The sequence below is a fragment of the Corticium candelabrum genome, chromosome 12, assembly GCF_963422355.1.
Source record: "Corticium candelabrum chromosome 12, ooCorCand1.1, whole genome shotgun sequence".
Lineage (NCBI taxonomy): Eukaryota > Metazoa > Porifera > Homoscleromorpha > Homosclerophorida > Plakinidae > Corticium > Corticium candelabrum.
Window position 1 is genome coordinate 8,166,798 of NC_085096.1, and position 15,203 is coordinate 8,182,000.

At 40.9% G+C, this 15,203-nt stretch overlaps 2 protein-coding genes across 3 annotated transcripts in view; both read left to right on the forward strand.

Moving 5' to 3' along the window:
- The first annotated feature begins 14 nt into the window (after positions 1 to 14).
- On the forward strand, positions 15 to 5,389 carry LOC134188061 (CDC42 small effector protein 2-B-like). Its single transcript, XM_062656242.1, has 6 exons — positions 15 to 106; positions 198 to 669; positions 736 to 792; positions 905 to 949; positions 1,575 to 1,673; positions 5,182 to 5,389. The coding sequence occupies exons 2-6, from the start codon at positions 619 to 621 to the stop codon at positions 5,194 to 5,196; spliced, it is 267 nt and encodes an 88-aa protein (XP_062512226.1). The 5' UTR covers positions 15 to 106; positions 198 to 618; the 3' UTR covers positions 5,197 to 5,389.
- A 593-nt stretch (positions 5,390 to 5,982) lies between these two features.
- LOC134188103 (coronin-1A-like) overlaps positions 5,983 to 15,203 on the forward strand; it is a 28,576-nt gene continuing 19,355 nt past the window's right edge. The window contains exons 1-2 of one of the 2 annotated variants that reach the window (XM_062656295.1): positions 5,983 to 6,266; positions 12,931 to 13,197. In XM_062656295.1, the coding sequence (XP_062512279.1) occupies positions 6,072 to 6,266; positions 12,931 to 13,197 (462 nt within the window). In that variant the 5' untranslated portion in view covers positions 5,983 to 6,071. Of the gene's footprint in view, positions 6,267 to 7,651; positions 8,000 to 12,930; positions 13,198 to 15,203 lie in introns of those variants that run through there. The other variant, XM_062656294.1, reaches the window with a different exon arrangement.

Genomic DNA, 15,203 nt, shown 5'->3' on the forward strand with positions numbered 1-15,203 from the left:
CTTTGCATACATTCCCCGTATGTACTTTATTGTGGCTAGTGCCTTTTTGTCAAATTGTGGCGTTCAAAAACAGAACTACATGGTGCTACATAGAACTAGCATGCAGGTGAGACATAATTCCAGCTGTTTGACACAAGAAAATAACCGCTGCAAAATTAAAAGGTATTCTAAATAAAATATGCGTTTCTATCTCTTAGCTCTAGCTAGAATTCAAGTCGTTTTTGAGCTTTCACACAGCACAGAACAGAAATCGTTCTTGTAAGCATAGTTCCCGTATGTATGCAGTAGTCTGCGGTGTGCAGTTGTACAGTACGCAGAGACGTGTTTACAATTTACCTAAAATAGCCATCAAATCAAAAATACGTCCACACTGCAGTGTTTCCACGCATGCGCAGTAGCCTAACAAACGTACACGTACAAGTTTTCTGCACGAGATTGCATGCTTTGTACAAGAACTCCACTTACGTCTTCCTGGGTGTGGTCGCTGTACTGAAATGACGTCACTCCCAGTCCTGTCTTATCCGGGGACTTATCGATCTCCCATGCACAACTTGGTTAGTTGATCAAGCGAACCACTCCAATTCTATAGCGATAACGAAAAGCGTGTTTGAATTTCATATGGCCGACTGGTTCCTCTGTCCGTGGTGTGGGGTACAAGAAGAGCAGCCGGTAACGTTTCTAGATCGTGCGTCCGAGCTCCTTTCACCATGCACACTTCAACTCTGCTCTCTTTAGGTTCGGCGGCGGCCAAAAATCGACAAGAGTATGATAGGAACTCCTGAAAACTTTCAAGTTAGTGTTGCGTTCTTCTCTTTTGCATGCGATGGGAAGCTTTTCTTCATGTTCTAGCTAGTTATGCTCGTTGTGTTGCGGTCGATAACGGTCTTACGCACTGTTTGTGTAGCATACAGGACATATTGGGTCAGGAGACACGTCTGCAGGATCGAACGTAAGTGATAGGCAGACGAGAACATGACAATGTCACATGTACACCTTACATTTCCCGCTACGGGGCCCTTTCTCCTTGTAACCCATCTGTGCGTATTCGTATCGAATGCAAGCGAATAGCTGTGTGTGTGGTTATTCGCTAGCAATCTTTGCAGCACGGAGAACGGCGAAAAACGATATTTTGTGAGCTGTAGTTTGCCTGCTTGTAGGTTTTAGGCGTTGTGCTCTTTTGTATTTTGCAAATTGGTCGAATGGCGAGTAAAGGGTAACGATACGATGTCGTTCTGTTGTGTAAAGTGTTGCAATTGCGAGTGGAAGTTTTGAAGTTGCAGTTGCAATATCCCGGATGAGAGCAGAGGGCAGGCATGCACGAGTCTTCTGTTTCGTTTACTATCACACATGATTTTTACGTATTAAATACTGGAGAGGGAGAGTCATTGCCGTGTGGTGCACTTTCGTTTTGCTCTTACTCATTTCCACGCCCAAATCTTCCGCTGCCGACGTGCGGACAACTGTTGACTCTAGCAACAATGTAGCTAGGTGATAATGACGTTGATACCGTCATTACTTGTTGACCGCTTTGTTGTTTCCACCGTGTGATTTCGGTTTCATTTTTTTTATTTTAGTTGAATTCAGTTCAGAGTCAAATGAAATCAAAAGGTGGCTATGAAAACACACAGGAAGTTCCTGCTAACTCAACGCCTGATGGAGTGCCAGTTAGACAGGTGAGTATACGAAGTTTGCATAGACTAAGTCACTGTGTACGATACAGTTGCAGTACATTTATTTATTTTCAGTTTTAGTTGCCCCAACCTCTTACCTAAGCCTTGAACTCTTTCTGCTTGCAGTTGTCACGTGACTATGCTCTTGCACGTGTTGGTGTTTTTTACTAAGGGAGGAGAATCCAGGGGACACGTCATGTGACACATCGATTTACCACATAACCAATTTCTTACATAGGGATTTAGTTTTTATGATTACAGTTGATGGTATCTTCTAATCAGTTTCTCAAAGGTGTGCCTGTTAACCCTTTATCCACTGTTTGTAATTAACGTGAGTAGCGCGCGCAGGTAATCTACATTCCAGTTGCCAATTATTAGAACTGTAGCCACAATACAGAAGCAGAAATTACAAAACACACACCGATGAAAAGCCTGTTAATTGCGCTTTTGAATGATACAATTCTCATAGCTATTGATGATTGTTTCGATGCGTTCATGTCAAGTTCCTGTCTACGCTACACTAATTGAGTCGCCGCTGTCTTCACAATAGAAAAGATCTGCTTTCTTGTGCGTTGCATTGCCGTCTGGAGAGCTAATAAACATATAGAATATTAGAAAACGGTTGGAATGATTGTTCTAGACATCATTTTCTAACCAAAACATATGGGTACATACCCATGGCAACAGAGAACAAGCGGTTACTATGGGCATAACTCAAATAATACCCAACGGCTAGCGGCCAAACTTGCAACACAGCTACTGAAACACTTACTGAAAAGATGTTGCAAAAAACGAAACGTTTAGACATGAAAATGATGTACTTACAGCGCGACACGTCATCGCTGTCTTTACAAACGGAAACCTCACTCGTTCTTCATCGTATCGGCCTCAAATGATGCGTTCGACACGAAACACACGTAAGAAACGTTTGAATATATTGTTTTTGCATCCAAAGTCTTGGCGAAATACTTTCGAAGAACAAAGGACGACCAGACCGCCATGACCGCCATGCAGCGTCTCGGAAAAAATTGTGACGAAGCCGCATGCGCCACTAAAATCTTCCCGTATGTATAGACACGCCCAAAGGGTGTGTCTAACGGCTGAAATTAGTTTGATTGGCCAGCGAAGCTGAGAAGGCCGGATATTCAAAGTCAAAGTCACGTGGGCGAAGTTCGGTCATGGTGTGACGTCAACGGAACTTGCGATATCTCGAGATTCCTACAATGTAGACAGTTGAAAGTAAGCTCATTCGAAAGAGAATTTATTAGCGATTTGTTTAAGCTATAGTTTGAAAATAGAAAGAAAGGATCCGTTTCGGGAAAACAGCCCGATGTAAATCGGTTTAGTAAATGGAGGTGGAGATAAGGTAAGCACGTGATCCCACGCCCACCATACATACGCACAACGTCATAATAACAGTCGATGAAGGGTTAACAGGCATTTAAATGTGCCCGCTCACGAATTTAATCACATGCTGATACACCCACACAAACTTGAAATTGTGCCTTTATCCACACATTTACCATTTATTTACCAGTTTGAGATAGCTTGCTGTTGAACGACAAAGCGATTTCAGATTCTTGATCTTCTTTTTTTGCCTGTGACCTGAAATGGGTCTGGAACTTCGAGACTAGTAACTATCATGTAAAGATAGATGCATGATCCACGTTGTTTGTGGCGTCCAGCACCTCTCCATGGCTACTTCACACTCTTGAGTTTCGGATGACATCACGATAGTACAATAATGGTCTGGTTTCCACCCATTTCTAGTTTACTTGCAACAAGAAAACGATTGAGAAAGCGCTTTCTCATTCAACAGCAAGCTATTTCAAGATGGTAAATGGTAAATGTGTGGATTAACAACCTAACACACTTGTTGTTAGCTTTCTTGAAATGTCAAGTACGAGGAGCAAAACTGTTGTGGTGGACAAGAATGCTATTTGCCTCTATGCTAGGAATAAAAATTGTATGTCATAGAACGTGGTGCATCATAAGATGTTTCCTTGTTCTGCTTCATTATGACACAGTTTATGTGGGTGTGTCTGCACGTTCCTGGTGAATTGTGAGCGGGCACCTTTAACACATTGCAGTTATATATGTGAAAGCTGGCTGACTACTGTAGGCAAGAGATTTCCTTGCAGTCATTTTGATTTTATGCTTTACGATAAAAGTAGTCATGGCAAGAGAGTGCAAGTGGATACCAATCATCACCCGTATGAACACGTAAACTTGTTTCTGCACGGGGTCGTGCATGTGGCTCAGTGTTAGTAAGTCCATTACAGTCCAGCCAAGATTCAAAACAGGCACAGGGCTACCTGCCAAGGTGGGGATGGTTGCATATCGTCTTGCATAGCCAGACATACTTCCAGGCAGGAAATATGACAGTGGGAAATGGTTTGGCTAGAAACTAAGTATTTCCTGCACGAGATATTATAGGGTACACAGACCAGTGAGACAGGGCATGGCACCTCAAGTTAGGCCACACTGGGAGCAAAGCACAATGCTGTGTCATGCTCAAACAGGAATTTGAAAAAGGTCATGCAACTACTCCAAAAGAGTTAATTAGTTCTGGACTGTGTGAATATGTATGTAGTATTGAACACACATGTATCAGGATGTATAAACACCTACTAAGGCCACTATTTCTTGATTTATAGTTTCTCATCAATGTCTGCATGGAAAATATACTCCGCATGAAATTGTCATTACCTTCATTACGCATGCACAATATTGTTGATTCACGAGCAACCTGTCCAGGTTGATCAAGTAAGACAAATTGTGTGGATATTGTTTGACAACAAAGAAGACCATCCTTCAGTAGAGGATTTATTCAACAATTTGCAACATTTTTTTATTATTACCGATGTTTGAAACGGTAGGTATAGGAACACATTATGGACCAGCGTACAACCGGCCTGCTAGGCAAATACGTGATCGGATGTCAGTCTCTTTCTCAAGCTCTTCTAATTGGCTTTGACTAATTACATTCAAGCTGCAAAGCTATGGCACACAGAGGGTTGCACTATAGTGCTTCTTCATTGTTATGGTATTGAACAAGTTATTTTTGATATTAAATAACATGCGTTGTCTTGGACACCCGCAGTCGATTCTGTGCAGTAAGAAGTACGTGAAGAATAATGACATAATGGTAGTGGTCCGTTCGCCCGTATCGTTTTGAGATGAACTTCTGATGAGAAACTATGAACAAACAAATAGTGGCCTAATATTGGGGAGGTCCATCAATACCATTTCTGTGCTATTATTGATGGACAAATTATGTCGGTTACAGTATCTGTACATGCTGGGGTTAACACAAAAGCCTTAATTTCAAATAGTTGCCATGGAAAAAGATTGTTAGTGGCATTATGAGGTACAGAGCTGCCCTAGTGGATGTTTGCACTTTCTGAGTGCTGTCTAGTTTCTATTTTGTAGTAGTGAAGATACTTAGCACTTGTACTAGCTGTAGTACGTGCTACTGTACATCATGATTGACATTGTTTGTTCTTTATAGATGGATGCAACGTAGCAGACGAACTTGAGTAGCCGTACTGTTATGTTGTCATTTCAAAACTGAGTAATATCTTAGATTGTGGTTTGCCTGGCTTTGCCAGTGTATTGCGTTGTGTCTACGTAATTATCTGCTGACACAAATGACATCATATATTAGTCTACCTTTTTTACATTTTATAGCTGTGAATAACAAGAGGAGAGCAACAATATTCGTACAGTGTACCTTGTCTGTCAACTTGTTGACTACACTCTTGTCATACTGTACGTGTGATAGATTTTGTTGACCTCTAGAATAAAAGGTTTTGCAGAGTTAGAATGCTTTACTTGGAAGTTCCAATTGCGCATGTGCAATAATTTTTGCGGATGTGGTTCTGTGGTTTGAATACTTACAATATTTGTAATAGTGCTGCCATATCAAAAGCATGTGATGCAAGGCATTGTTTTTAATTGACGTGGGATTGTTGAATTTATACATGAAAATTAACAGAAAATTTTATAATGATATTAATTAATGTCCTTTATAGCAACTATGATACAAGAGTCTCAGTTAGCTAAACAACAAGAAAAATTAACAGAAATCCTGTGTTGTGACCATTTAAAAAGTATTACTATAAATTAAAGTTTACAATTTATTTTAAAAATGTTTGATCATAAGCAAACCCTTAACAATCGTAATCAAATTAATTAATTATTCCACTTTGCTAGCTATATGGGTGTTCGACCTCCCGGATGTATTCTTTTCCCAAAGAAAGCCGATGACCAAATATGGCAATAAGGGTGTGTCACCACAGCCAATCACGACTCTCCGAGGTCTCGTGGCCGGTCACATTAGTTGGTCGACGTTCTCGTTTTTGTGTACGAATTGTTGTCAGCGTGTGCAGTCGTTAGGCAATGGCATTTCGTATGAGAGCGTCCAAAGTTCGTCACGTGTTCGGAAAGGCTCACAAACGCGATCGCTGCTACGACGGCATCTCGGTGACGAGGAACGCTCACGATGCCGACTTCTGTGCCGTAAACACCAAGTTTCTTGCTGTCGTCATCGAGGCAGTAGGCGGTGGGGCCTTTATTGTTCATCGTCTGGACAAGGTTTGAGCGTTTTGTCTCGTTCTCGCTTGGAAATGTCAGTTAGAGAAAGGAAATCGGATATGATATCGTTACGTGTTGTTTGTGAGGGATGGAGAGGCGATGTTGTGATGTGTTGTGTGTGTGCAGTCGCTTGTGCGGGTTGAGATGAAGTGCGTGGGCGTGGACGTTGTGCGAATGGTGTGATGTTGCAATGCTTAGCCGGAAATGTGTGTTTGTGGTTGTCTCGCTGTCTGGACGTCGTCTCGTCTTTCATTCGTCTGTTTTTTTATATTTGTCTGTTTCCCTACATACATACATACACTAAACATAATACATATACTAGAGATAATACATATACTAGAGATAATACATATACTAGAGATAATACATACACTAGAGATAATGCATATACTAGAGATAATACATATACTAGAGATAATATATATACTAGAGATAATATATATACTAGAGATAATATATATTAGAGATAGTACATATACTAGAGATAGTATATATACTAGAGATAATACATATACTAGAGATAATATATATACTAGAGATAATACATATACTAGAGATAATACATATACTAGAGATAATATATATACTAGAGATAATATATATACTAGAGATAATATATATACTAGAGATAATATATATTAGAGATAGTACATATACTAGAGATAGTATATATACTAGAGATAATACATATACTAGAGATAATATATATACTAGAGATAATACATATACTAGAGATAATACATATACTAGAGATAATATATATATACTAGAGATAATATATATATACTAGAGATAATATATATTAGAGATAGTACATATACTAGAGATAGTATATATACTAGAGATAATACATATACTAGAGATAATACATATACTAGAGATAATATATATACTAGAGATAATACGTATACTAGAGATAATACGTATACTAGGGATAATACGTATACTAAACATAATACATATACTAGAGATAATACATATACTAAACATAATACATATACTAAACATAATACATAGACTAAACATAATACATATACTAAACATAATACATATACTAAACATAATACATATACTAGAGATAATACGTATCTATATATATAAAGGAGATGTGTCTGTTTGTCTGTGTGTCTGTCTGTTGGAGCGTTTCTCAAAAATGGCGAGTCCGATCTCAGCCAAATTTGGCTCGTGCACGCCGAATTCATTTCGGTCGAAAGTGAGACTGTGGTCGTCTTCCTGACTTCTCCCACGACGACGCGATTTCCTGCCGATCCCACTCGCTTCCGCTCGTGCGCGAATATCTCTGGAACGACACATTGTATCTCCACCAAATTCAGACTGCCCGTTCCCGACATTGGACGGTACATGCTGAGCGTGTCGTTTATTTCGTGCGATGCTGGGAAATGGAAGATATTTTTGCTGATATCCGGGTCTTGAAAAAATACGTCCACAGTCGTTTGCCAGTCTACGATCGTCGAAGAGCTGCCATGTTTGATGCACCTGTTCCCCGAAACGCCAGCAACGTCTTCGAAGAGACGACGTTTAGTGGAACTGTCGAAATGACGAGAGTCAGTACGAGTCGTGACTTCGTTAGATACGGAGCTGCCGTGTTTAATGCACCTGTTCCCCAAAATGCCAGCAACGTCTTCGAAGAGACGATGTTCAGCGGGACTGTCAAAATGACGAGAGTCGGTACGAGTCGTGACTTCGTTAGATACGGGGAACGAATTATTCGGGTGAGTACTGCATGTGACTTCCAGTTCTGCTCTGATGGATCTGTCAACTGCACGTGACTTTATTTCATTCAATGGGACAGCACAATATTCGGGAGTACTATACGATTGATTGCAAGTGTATACGCGACATTTTTATTCACTGCAATCATTCATGGCCAACATCACCTATGATACCATCAAACGCATTTTTAGATTCTTTCTGATATAATCTCTACCTATAAATGCGACCTGTCTCTCCTCCACTTGCATGTTGTATTGGCTCTATGACAAACGTGTGTGTCAACTGCGGCGCTATGAAGTGGAAAGGAGAAGCACCTGGCATGTGTTGTCCCCCGGGCGAAGCCGGGCATTTGAGCTTGTATTAAACATAATACATATACTAGAGATAATACATATACTAGAGATAATACATATACTAGAGATAATATATATACTAGAGATAATACATATACTAAACATAATACATATACTAGAGATAATACATATACTAAACATAATACATATACTAAACATAATACATATACTAGAGATAATACATATACTAAACATAATACATATACTAGAGATAATACATATACTTGAGATAATATATATACTAGAGATAATACAAATACTTGACTATAATATTATGTATATACACGGATGGATGTATGGATTGATTATACATATGTAGACTATAGACTGTTAGCTAAGTTGCTTATAGTCGACAACTAAAACATAGTACTTACCCTTTGGTCGCAAATACAAGCCCTGCTTATTTCTGTATGAGCCGAATTGGAATCCAGGCTACTATGTAAAGGCTGGTTCACAATATGCGACAGAGACGTGATGGACAGCTCTCTGTCACGTCCAGCAGTGTTCACAATACATGTACATTCCGTTCCACTGATTACCATTCCTGTACTGCATGATTACGTCATCCTCGTTTTTGCACTTCCCTGATTGGGTAACAGTACCTTATCATTTCCTGTTGCAGTCCGTCAACTTCTGACTGACCGGACAAAATAGAATTGATTCTATCCGTCCATCAGTGCTTAGTCAAGCAATTCGTCTGTCATACGTCTCGAGCGGTACCTTTGATGTGGTTTGACAGAAAGGAACGGATTGCTTTCTGTCGCATATTGTGAACCAACCTTAAGACAAAGTTATATTCAAGACAGGCGTATTTGCTATTCGTAAACGCTAAGGTATAGACATGACACCCATGTACCTCTTGAAAAAGCAAGATTTTTTAGGATATATAGACATTACTCCCATAAGATGCCAGTTTCAAGAGCGTCAGCTGCTTCTTCGTCGTCATTGTCATTGAATGCTTCATGCACATGGCCACACATGCGCACATGCACGTGACTGAGCGCATATGCGTACTGTGCGTCTTGAACAAAACATCAGCTTGTAAATGGGACCGGCTTGGCTTGTACGCAGTATGAGGTCTTCGGGTTTTGGCTTCTATTCAAGATTGACTTGTATTCGAGATTGTCTTTTATTTGCGACAATACGGTATACATCTCATCTATAATTATTATGTTAATAAAAATCAAACACCACACTACACACACACACACACACACACACACACACACACACACAGACACACACACAGACACACACACACACACACACACACACACACACACACACACACACACACACACACACACCACCACCACCACCACCACCACCACACCTTCAACTTTCAACTGCCCATCCACATCAATGATGGCGAAACGTAAAAAGTGTAAGAAAAAGGAAGTCACTATCTGGTAAATACGTCACAAATCTAAAATACATTGATGACATTTATGTCTTTTCTTGTCACTCTCTCGTGTGAATAAACGACCGTATCTGTCGCACTTGATTCTGACCTTTGCTTGTTCCCGGGGATCTAGGCGATTTTGTCCTCTGTTCCAAGTTTGTCTTTTTCCCTGTTTGTGACTTAAACAGTTGCTTGCAGGTAGTGCACAGCAGAGGCTGTTGGTCTTGATATCTGCTGGGATCGGCTCTGTCACGAGCCTTCTGACTACTTTGGCATTTTCTAATTCTACTCTTGAAGTGACGATTGAGTTACGTTAAGTGACGTTCTTCCACTTCTGCCTGTCCTGCGTAAGCTGGGACTAGGTGCTTGTTAGGCCAACCATTTTGAGGTCTTTTACAATCCTGTCTTTCCACCTTAGTCTGACCCCATGTGCTAGACGAGTTGATGGTAGCCACGCATGAAGCAGCTGCTTGGGCAGACGATGATCTTCCATACATTCTAGATGTCTAAGGCTCTGAGCCATCAAAGAGTCTTCTGCAGTTTCAAGATTGCCAAGCTTGTGCCTGATGTCAGTTGATGTGATTCATTCCAATTGTTGTTTGAACTTGTCTATACCCAGCATGATACGTTGACATTGATTTGTAAATGTGACAAGCCTTGTGATATCTCTTCTAGTCACGGCCCAAGAATATGACCCATACCGTAGAACTGATAAGACAGTTGACTGGAACAGCACATTTTTTGTTTCAGATGTTACATGGAGAGACTGAAAGACGGCTTCTTTTAGTGCTCCAAAGCACTTTCCTGCTTGTGCAATTCTTTCTGTTATGTCCAGGTCTAAACTCAAATCATCTGATACGATAGAACCAAGATATTTGAGCTGTTTTACGTGTTGCACACTGCGACCGGGAATCCCTATATCAAATCCCCAGCATCTTCAACACACAGTTTGGGACCATAAGTCATCAACTTTGTCTTTTCATAACTCACCATCAACCCATAGCTTGCAGCAGTTGAGGCAAAGTTTTGGATTGCTGCTTCTGCACTCTCTCGTGTTTCTGTTAGTAATACTGAGTCATCAGCAATCTGCAAGTCCATTACCATCCCATCAGGAGCGTTTTCTTTTTTGGTATCCTCCAACCAAAGACTTGGTCATGTCATACTTGAATCTAATGCCTGTATCTTTCACTTTCTCTCTCCACTCTCTCATGACACAGTTGATGTATATATTGAATAAAATTGGTGCCAAAACACATTCCTGCCTTAGACCATTTCGAACTTGAATTTCTTCTCCAAGGTTACCCTCATACTTGACTACTGCTGACATCTGGTCATGAAAGGATCGAACAACTGTAATTAGTGACGATGGAATACACACACACACACACACACACACACACACACACACACACACACACACACACACACACACACACACACACACACACCTCAGTCAGTCAGCTTATCGTTATTTACTTCTTTAGGGGTTGTCCGTATTTAATTAAAGACATTTTACGAAAAAACTTTTCGTTTGGGGTGGGGGTAAACGGCCATTTTGTTCTTTAAACCAGAAGTAAAAATGACATTGTGAACAACTTGACAGGTGCTTTGCAAGTGCTCCTGAAGGAACAATAGAGTGAACAATGAATGACCTGTTGGATGAATGCTCGATAATTGACCACAGACGGGACTGACTTGTACGGGTCTTATTTGCAAGATGGCGATAAAGTGGTAACTCTAATAGATTGTCTCTTCTCGGCAGAGAAGGCACTGTTGCTCGGCCTGCCATATATGCAAGACCCACCAATGACTATGAGAAGGTGGTGGATGCCTGGTTAGAACTCTGGAGTGCCTTGTAAACTGTTAGAAGATGATCGACGACAGCGTCCATTGCCTTCAACACCAAATAATCTTTCAAAACACCGATTCTCTTGAATGTTGCTTGGAGCGATGAAAACAACAGAGATTTCCGGGAAACGACCTTGTCAGTTTTTAAGTTATGAAACGTTCTTAACGTACACCTGTTGGGTTTGCTCTGAGATAGTTACCACCCATGTACCCAACTTGGTCAGTATGGATTTCCCATCAGCGAGCGAATGTGGAGCCAGTAGCCTAGCATGCATCCCAGAGTGTGACTTTAATGTTATCACAACAGTTTAGCACCATTCATAAACATCTTATGAACAAAAGTGTAATGAGAGCTGCAGAATTGCAGCACAAAGAAGCTTAGAGAGTTTTAATATTGTTAAAGAATTAACTGTAAAATATTCTGACTATGGTACTATAAACCAAGAAATTTTCGGTTTCGTAAAAATTTCGGTACCTCCTGAATATTCCATTTTGGAGTGATCAATTTTCAGTACGTAGAAGTCGTTGAATGCTTGAAACTCCTGTGTGGATGCCCAGATATGTAAATAGTACTGAGGAGTTGACAGCAAGTAGACATTATGCAATTGTGCTCAGCACAGCTAGTGTGCACAGCAGGCGAGTTACCAATACCAAGAACTGCCGGCCTTCCAGACCCCAACGTTGAGGAGACGGAAACTGATGTGGCGGCACTCGCCTTAGCAAATGCAGAAATTGATGCTTCTATGTGTGAGACTGCCGCAAACAAGAGCAAAAGAATTCGTTTACAGTATCAGCAATACGGCTCTGAACTGCGTGCGAGTATGGCGAGGTACCCTGACTTGCATGTGTTGCAAGCAGCCTCGCAGCACTTTTCATCCAAGTTAGGGCATAAAGTCCTGTATACGACGATACCATGTTTCTGGACATTGCTGGTGGCTGCTTCCACAAAATTTAGGTAGAGATTTCTTCCGTACCTCATCAGTCATACCGAAATTACCGAAAATAAATCGCCACTGAAAATTTCTTGGTTCACAGTAGGTGATTTTAGTAAGTTTTATCTTCTATAACAGTTAGCGTAAGTCTTATGTACTAAGAGATCAACATGCGGGCATGGCAGCTGGTATGTCGTGTCTTGGGAAAGTACGCTAAATTCGGACAATTTGGGATTCCAGGTGCAGGAGTTGGCAGGTGTACCCTATACTTTTTGTGCTTATCACTTTATTGCTTCAATGGCTCTTGGCTTGGTTTACCCATCATTTGATTGTTTGTTTCTCCGTTACCGTATTACATGTTGTCGCTTTGCATTTTAATGTTTTTTTGTGTTTAGCCTGGTCGGCTTGATCTCAATGCTTCTCGGGTGGTTGGCCACAAAGGAGCTGTGTTGGACATCAAATGGAATCCATTTGATGAGAATGTCATTGCATCCGCAAGTGAGGATTGCACAGTGAAAGTGTGGGAAATTCCTGAGGATGGATTGACAGAAAACCTGACGAAGGAGGTTGTGAATCTGGTTGGACACAATCGACGAGTCGGTTTTCTCGAGTGGCATCCAACTGCTGAGCATGTATTAGCAACTGCTGGATATGACTATATGGTAAACAAGGAGGATGCTGTGTGTCTAATTCCTGTGTCTTTATGTTTGTCTGTTTATTATCTGTTTGTTGTCTATGTGCCTCTCTCTGTCTATTTGTCTGTCTCTTTGTCTGTTTGTATGTCAGTTTGTCTGTCGCTGTTGATATATTTTCAACAATGATAGCTACAAGAACAACCAGCTGTCTCAGTACATATATTTTCAGTTTAAATCAAACATTTACATCATGAGCAACTTAAAAGAGAAACGTCCACAGCAACACTAACGCAACAGGACCATGTTCTAAAGAATACAAAATTACACTTAGCATACTACGTTTCGATGATCTAATCTGGCTATGCTAATGAGTTTGTTCGAGACGACTTTCGCATTGCAACTTTGAAGTGTTACTGAAATGATTGACCGCTACTTGGTCTTGAAGTCGGTTTCATTTTGTCTTCATCATCTCTTACACTTTTTGCTATCATCTGTCTGTCTGTCTGCCAAAGTTGTTTTCAGAAAACTTTCAAAACTTTTATCTAATCATGGTGCTTTAGATAGTTCATTTGACTTTGTTGTTTGCAAGGACTGGTTTGCTTTCATAAATTCCTAGCATATGTACAAGTAGAGTCTATATGAGAATAATGAATCTGTCGGTCTGTTTGTTTATCTGTCTGTTTCTAATACACAATAATGAATAAACATGTACACTCAAATTCCCCTTATCCGGGCAGCTTGGGACCGGACACTGCCCATAACTCAGAAACGGCCACATCTGGGAACACCCCCACATTTCGCTTCTGCGGAGCAGGCATCTGCGTTGGTCTAGTCTCAGACATCCTCAGGTAAGTCTTACAAGCTGTAAATAAGAAACTAGCATCTAAGTATGGCTATCTGTCGACAAGAAACTGGACTTTTGATTACAAGACCTTTGCCTCGACCTCGTGCACGTGGACCACGCGCAATACACGTGATGCAATTGTGCAATACGGGGGTGCCCGGTAGACGGACGTGCCCGGATATGGGGCGTCCGGATAAGGGGAGTTTGAGTGTAATAACAAACAAAAACTAATTACATAATTTGAAACTCCTGAAATGCAGCAATTGCTCTATACAATAGAGAAGTTATGATGTAGAGAGGCGTGTAGTTGTCTCTATTAGCTGAGTCTAGTCTGTCTTCCTATCTGACTGTCTGTCAAAACCATATGTTGTCATAAATCAGAACTATTACACACTAAATACAGTTAAAAAGCAACAACTAAAACCAAAATGTCCTACTGTACTAGCACAGCCCAAAAATGACAGCCAGATAACAGCTTGTTCACACAAGCCATGGTGCATTGCCAAGACAAGCTATGTCAGCCCAAGCTAGAGCATCGAATCAGACTTTGTGTACACTGTACCAGAGAAATGTAAAGCCAGTCTAGTTAGTAGGTGGATCTCGAGGTGTACACGCGACTGAAACAGATATCAATATTTCTTGCATTGATCAACAGCAGCAGCTTGTCTCTTATTTTTCTTATCTGTCAAGCCTGGTTCACAATATGACGCCGACGCTCAGTTGAGCATCAAACTTCAAAGAAACCGCCTCGACGTGGGCGGCATCCTTTGATGTTGACGCCGACATCGACGCTGAAATAGGATTCATTTCTATTGACGACGTCGATGTCGACGTCGTCGGCGTCAATATTGTGAACCAGGCTTCAATCTCACGAGTGTTTGACAGGGTTTTGTCAGCAGGAGAAGATCTGGTGAGGCTTGGTTACTGTTCACACAGTGAATGTGAGCCAAGCCAAACCAAGCTGGCATTGCAGTTTGAGGTGAGCCATTCCAGCGCATCTCAGCTTGGCTTGGCCCGTGACCTTTCAAAGTGAATCGATTTGTGCTGACTGATGTTGACCCAGTTTCAAGTGCTTGTGTGAACAGGCTATTAGTCATGTCTAACAACCAAACAGCTGGAAGAGCCAAGTATCTGTCAATGGGCATGTGCATAGATTGTCCATGTCTTGTTAATTTCTGGACATCACTCT

Excerpts from the sequence above, each read along its gene's own strand:
- LOC134188061 (XM_062656242.1), top strand. The coding sequence starts at position 619 with ATGGCCGACTGGTTCCTCTGTCCGTGGTGTGGGGTACAAGAAGAGCAG. Across the intron at positions 670-735 it reads GGGTACAAGAAGAGCAGCCG|GTTCGGCGGCGGCCAAAAAT; the intron begins GTAACGTTTCTA and ends TGCTCTCTTTAG. Across the intron at positions 950-1,574 it reads ACACGTCTGCAGGATCGAAC|TTGAATTCAGTTCAGAGTCA; the intron begins GTAAGTGATAGG and ends TTTTTATTTTAG.